The 6,106-nt window shown below is 39.5% G+C and overlaps 1 protein-coding gene across 1 annotated transcript in view; it reads right to left on the bottom strand.

Annotated features, from left to right (window-relative positions):
* The window catches only part of ARMH3 (armadillo like helical domain containing 3), a 195,356-nt gene that overhangs the window by 146,491 nt on the left and 42,759 nt on the right, over positions 1-6,106 (bottom strand). Inside the window, exons 16-17 of the mRNA XM_037739562.1 lie at positions 1,714-1,772; positions 273-338 (exon numbers count right to left, since the gene is read on the bottom strand). Of these exons, the coding sequence (XP_037595490.1) occupies positions 273-338; positions 1,714-1,772 (125 nt within the window). The remainder of the gene's footprint in view (positions 1-272; positions 339-1,713; positions 1,773-6,106) is intronic.

Below are 6,106 nucleotides of genomic sequence, written 5' to 3'. Positions count from 1 at the left end.
AAAAAAAAAGAAAAGAAAGGAAAATAAAAGAAAAAGAAATTCAGTATAAGTGCCATGTTTGTGAATCTTCCTAAACTCTCAAATAAGAAACTGCTCCATGACACACAAAAATCTCAACAACAAGCATGGGTCTGTTGAACAGCCATCACGCAAAGCCCTTTGGTACAACTTTCCAACCACATTTGTACTAGGTAGGATCAATTTCATCCCAACCCTGCTGACACACAAAAAATTTCCTCTAAGAAAAAACAAGAAGCAAAAGAAACACCTACCATTCTATGTAAGTTTACTCGAAAATTCATGTTGTCATCATGCAAAAATGCATTGGCATACTGATCCTAACAAAAATACAGAGAAAAAGTAAGAAGTGAGAACTATATTTAAGAAACCATTTATAATCTATCACACTTCGTACAAATCCTTGGACTTTAAAAACTACTTTCAAGGATCAGTTGGACAGCTAATAGGATGAGCCTAGAGTCTTATGTCAAACACTACTTAAGCCATGAGATTTTTCTTCAGTATAATTTCCCAGTGCATCTCTTAACTGGTCAAAAATTTCCAAGCAAAAACAATAAAAATTAAGATACAGGGACTTAAGGCAGATGCTGAGAGGAATGAGAGGAATCTGTTTTCCTATTCCCTCTTCCGTCCCATCTGACCAAGGAGCTGGCTCTGTTTGTGATAGCTTAAAGGTTTTCATAGGGGCTGCAGGATTCATGTGCAGGCTCCACATGAGGGTTTAGGAGCAAGAAGAAAAATCTGTGCTCTGCTGGGAATGGACTCAGCCCAACAGGAGCAAACTGTTACACAGGCAGTGTGGAAGCAGGCAAGACTCTTGTCTATTCCAGGCTTTCCTGAAAACTGATGGAAAATCAAAAACCTCTTACCATGGATTAGTAATAAACATCCCTTGGCCCTCTCCCAACACCTTTTCTGAAAATCTGACAAGCCTACAGACTCCAATTACTAGGACCTGTTATGATTTGTGAAAAACAACTCCTTTAAAGATTTTCTTAGAAAGATTTTTGAAAAGCAATTATAGCAGGCCACTGCTAATAGACAGCTCTTCTATAACCAGCCACCCCTAATCTTGTGAAAAGGAGGTCATCTTTCCACAGAGAACATGAAAAGAGAGAGACTTAGAGAGATCCCTATTTCATGTGGACTACCTTTACCATTTTTCTTAAGAGAAAAAAGGGCAGAGTGAGGAGTAGTAAAGGGGGAGGTTGACACTATAAATTTAGCTCTAACTCACTCAAGTTCAACCATGCCTGTGTGTCACCAAGATACATGGTGAGTTTGAACCCAATTAGTCCAACCAAAAGTGGCCTTTAAAAAAGCTGAAGCACCTCCTCTTTTTTCCTCTCAGCTCTTGCTCTTCAGCAAACTGGAATTACTGAGTTTCCAATTCCCCTCTCTGGCTTTACTCTCCACCCCTTCACCCCACCACAGGAAACCTGAGCTCCTTTTTTATTTTTATTTTTTAAACTGCTACACAGGCAGCGTGGAAGCAAGCAAGACCTTGTCTATCCATGGCTTCATCAAAGACTACACTCTAGTGGGAGGAGACAGATAATACAAAGGGGGAAGATTTTCTCTCCTAAACTTTAGGACCCTAAAAGTCATGAGGTAGGTATGAGGAGAGGGGAGGCAGGGAAAGATAACACTTTCTAAGAGACTGACTAATAGCAGAAGGCTGGTGAGACCTACCTCTGCAATACATGTAAGGATAATCAGACAGAGTTTGCCACTGTGAAGCCTGTGTTCATCTGTAAAGAAAAAAGAAACCCTTCTCTGTAAATCATCCAGACTGTGTTTAATAGAGAACGAGGATGTATATCATAAAAGAAAACATTTACAATCTCTCTTTCTATAAAATTCATAAATGAAAATCAAGGTACTACTATAGTATTTCTTGCTTCCCTCCTAGGCAAAAGAATTCCCCCAGAAGATTTTTTTCTTAAATATCCTGGTAGTCTGTTAAATAGCTAACCACCTTCCTGAGAGCCATCTAACTCATAATGGTTCCTATTGTCATGGCCCAAATCATGGCCAACACTGTCACATCAGACCTTTGCCAATAGAACTTGAATAGTCAGGTCCATTCCCCTTTCCACCCTCTCATGTGCCAGCATTAAGCACCACCATCTGTACCCACCTACCACAAAATCTAGAAAGATTTCATGACTGCTCATAGCAAACTGGCAATGAAATCATAAAGAAATTAGCTGGAGACTAGGGTCTAGCCCATGCTTCTCCTTGCAACTGTACACTTATGCCCTGGAAAGCTGTGAACTCTTGATCATTTTTTTTCCTGTCAAAATTACTCACTCAGCAAATATTTACTTAGCATCTACTTTGTGGCAGGCACTCTGCAAGGCACGAGAGATATAGCACTGAACAAAACAGACAAAGGCCCCTAGTCTCTCACAACTCACATTCTAGTTATTAAAAAAGAAGGCAACCTCAATAGCAGGTCCCTAAGCCCACACACAAAAGGGCAAAAAAACGCTAATCCATTACTGCCAAATATCAGAACCCACCAAGCTTACGTACTTTCCAGAAACTCTGTGGGTGGAGGAGTGAAAAGAAGGTAAAAAGAGGATCATGACAGTACAGCCAAAACAGACAAATGGCTCATGATTTTCAAATTAGCTTTAATAGGACACGAACTGAAGTCCAATCTGGAGAGACAACCTGTTAATGGATTAGAGTGCTGTAGAAGTTAGCTAGTACTACTTACCCTGACATTAACCTGAATATATTCATCTCTCCTCAGAGACAAGCAATGCAAAAGAGCAATGATGATAATACCTATCTGATACTCCCTATAGCTTCATCAAAACACCGATATAGCCAAAGAGCAATGCTCTTGCCTCTGGAAAACTACATTCACGATTCTTCTACCTACGCTTAGCCACAGAGTTTCTATGGCACTATCCTCCCAAAAACTGATAAGCAACTCCCATAGAAAAGCCTGCAGCTATCTCTCCACTTAAAATTTTTTTAATTTTAAAATTAAAGTGTTTCTGAATACAAAAGGTATTATAGACAGTCTTTTAAACTTAAAAAAAAAAAAAGGCATACACACACAAAACAATAAAAACCAAATTAATTATATCACCCAAATGTTAAGACTTCGGTGAATCAATTTTAAGTCTATGCATGGTTAACTTTAAGATATACATGGTTTTTAAAATTTTTTTGCCTAATATCTATTGTAAAGGTTGAGCAGAAGCTCCTTTAAGGTAACACCACCAAAGTCAGAAGAACTCCAAGCGAAAAAGGCTTTAAAAGTGGAGGAAAACCCAAGGGAATAGGGGCCGGGCTTGGTGGCTCACACCTGTAATCCCAGCACTTTGGGAGGCCAACGTGGGAGGATCACCTGAGGTCAGGAGTTCCAGACAAGCTTGGCCAACATGGTGAAATTCCGTCTCTACTAAAAATAAAAAAATCAGCCAGGTGTGGTGGCGCAAGCCTGTAATCCCAGCTATTCAGGAGCCTGAGGCAGGAGAAGCGCTTGAATCTGGGAGGCAGAAGTTGCAGTGAGCCAAGATCGCGCCACTGTACTCTAGCCTGGGTGACAGAGCAAGACTCCATCTCAAACAAACAAACAAAACCAAGAAAATGATAAATATAAAATTCTAGAGAATGGAGAGGGAAGAAGCGATTAGGGAAGGGACACACAGGTAGCTTCAATAGCATTAATGTTGTTTTAAGTTGAGTGGGAGGTTCACATATGTTCATTTTATTATTGTACTTTATAACATGCTATTTATTAAAAGTATATTTTTAGGTTTAAAATGATAAATATATAATAAAAAAGAGAAAGATATATACTGGAGGGGAGAAAGCACAGCAAAGAAAAAGTTGCTTCTATTGCTTCTAAAAATATAATGAGATGCTGTTAGCCAAGGCATGTAGCAAGTCAGGGGCTGAGGCAGGAAGAGAGCTGGGCCAACAAAGCCACACAGGAGTCATTTTTGAAATTAACTCTTCATTCTTAACCTTGCCCTTTGCCATATTTAGGCTGCCTCTTGGCAAAGACCACTCATTCTGCAATTCATCAGCCTTTAATTTTGCCTTCCACTTTATGGATGGCAAGTGACCAGGACAAAGAGGCTTATATAATCATTAAAGCTAAAAATGAGTTCCAAGGGCCTCAGTTCACTGTGTTATATCAGTCAAAGCTTAAAGTTCATTTTCTAGGTCACATCCATGCAGTTTCTCTATTCTGTGGTTGCTGCAATATTTCCAGATACAGGAAGAAGTTACTATTTCCATAAAGAAGCAATGGCCTCAAGAAACTCTGATACACAAGAGTCTTATTCCTGCCTGCCAGATCTCACTTGCCAAGTCTCAGAAGTTCAGCTTTCCCTGCAGCTCCCAAAAGACTGTTTTATATTAAGAGTTAGTGACATGGACTACTTACATCTATCTCATCCCTGTATATAGCTCTCTCTCTTGAAAAAGAATACTCACAAGACATAAAAGAAAAGAGTCTAAGTTTGCGAGGCAGAAATCTCCAAGAGCTAATACAACATGTCTGAGTGTAACATATCTTAGACTCTGCCCACCAAGGCTCCTTTCTGCTCTGGCAATTCTTCATTTCCCATACTTATCTTTTAGCTCTCCTATCTCTGTCTACCAATGCTTCCTTCTCACTCTAAAAGGCTCCAAATCCTGGTCTTCTCTTTCTATGTAGTTCTTGCCTTTCAGCTCCATTCTGAAACTCCAGAAAACTCTCCAACCGGAAACTTACCTGCCTCACTTGGCAAATAAAAGCCTTCTAAAGTATACTTAATACCTAAGGGAACCTTAAACTACCTACAAGGCATTAATTTCTCCTCACAGAAAGTAAGGTGGCAAAAAGCATAGTATTTCAACAATTTTGTTTCTAAAGTGGAACTGGTTTTTGTTGTTGTTGTTATTTGGGAATCTGAAGTTCATCTGTGGACCATAATTTAGGAACCCAAATGTAAACTACTGAACAGTTAGTTCCTAAAAAGGATTTGAAGATTCTTATAAATAAGTCTTAACGAGGAAGAATCTATGCCAAATTGTGAAGAGTCATTAACTCCGGAGAGTTTAATTACAAAGAACTTTCACTTTCTAAGTTAACTATTGCTAGAATGGTTTAATTTTTAATAAGGAATATTTCAATTATTTTTGTAATTAGGAAAAAAAATCTTTTACTCTTGCCCAGGCTGGAGTACAGTGGCATGATCTTGGCTCACTGCAACTCCATCTTCTGGGTTTAAGCAATTCTCAAGCGTCAGCCTCCCAAGTAGCTAAGATTACAGGCTGGCTAATTTTTATATTTTTAGTAGACACAAGGTTTCACCATGTTAGCCAGGCTGTTCTCAAACTCCTGACCTCAGATGATCCTCCCACCTAGGCCTCCCAAAGTGCTGGGATTATAGGCATGAGCCACCGCACCCGGCCAAAATATCCTTTTAAATAGGAGAAGCCCACTGATCAACCTGTAGGTATCAAATGAAATGCTAATAAAAATGTTCATTAATGCTGTTAAAAGAAAGTCTTTAAGAGGGGGAGAAAAAAAATTAAAAAAAATAAAAATAAAATGTTTATTAAAATGCTAGACTTGTGTCCCAAAAATGCAACCATTCTGGGGACAAATGGGGATACTGAAATAGGGACTAAATATTACATGACATTAGAGAATTATTGTTGACGTTCTTAGATATAATAATGGTATTCTGGATATCTAGGAAAATGTCTTTAGGAGATACATGTTAAAGTACTTAGGTGTGAAGTAGAGTCATGATGTCCGCAAATTCATTTAAAATGATTCAGCCAGCCAGGCACCGTGGCTCACGCCTGTAATCCCAGCACTTTGGGAGACCTAGGAGGACGGATCACGAGGTCAAGAGATCGAGACCATCCTAGCCAACACGGTAAAACCCCATCTCTACTAAAAATATTTTAAAAATTAGCCAGACGTGGTGGCATGCACCTGTGGTCCCAGCTACTCAGGAGGCTGGGGCGGAAGAATCGCTTGAACCCAGGAGGTGGAGGTTGCAGTGAGCCGAGATTGCGCCACTACACTCCAGCCTGGTGACAGAGCAAGATTCCATCTAAA

The sequence above is a fragment of the Cebus imitator genome, unplaced genomic scaffold (assembly GCF_001604975.1).
Source record: "Cebus imitator isolate Cc_AM_T3 unplaced genomic scaffold, Cebus_imitator-1.0 Scaffold71, whole genome shotgun sequence".
In the NCBI taxonomy this organism is placed as follows: domain Eukaryota; kingdom Metazoa; phylum Chordata; class Mammalia; order Primates; family Cebidae; genus Cebus; species Cebus imitator.
The sequence above is the reverse complement of the archived record's forward strand: the minus strand, read 5'-3'. Positions and strand labels throughout refer to the sequence as shown.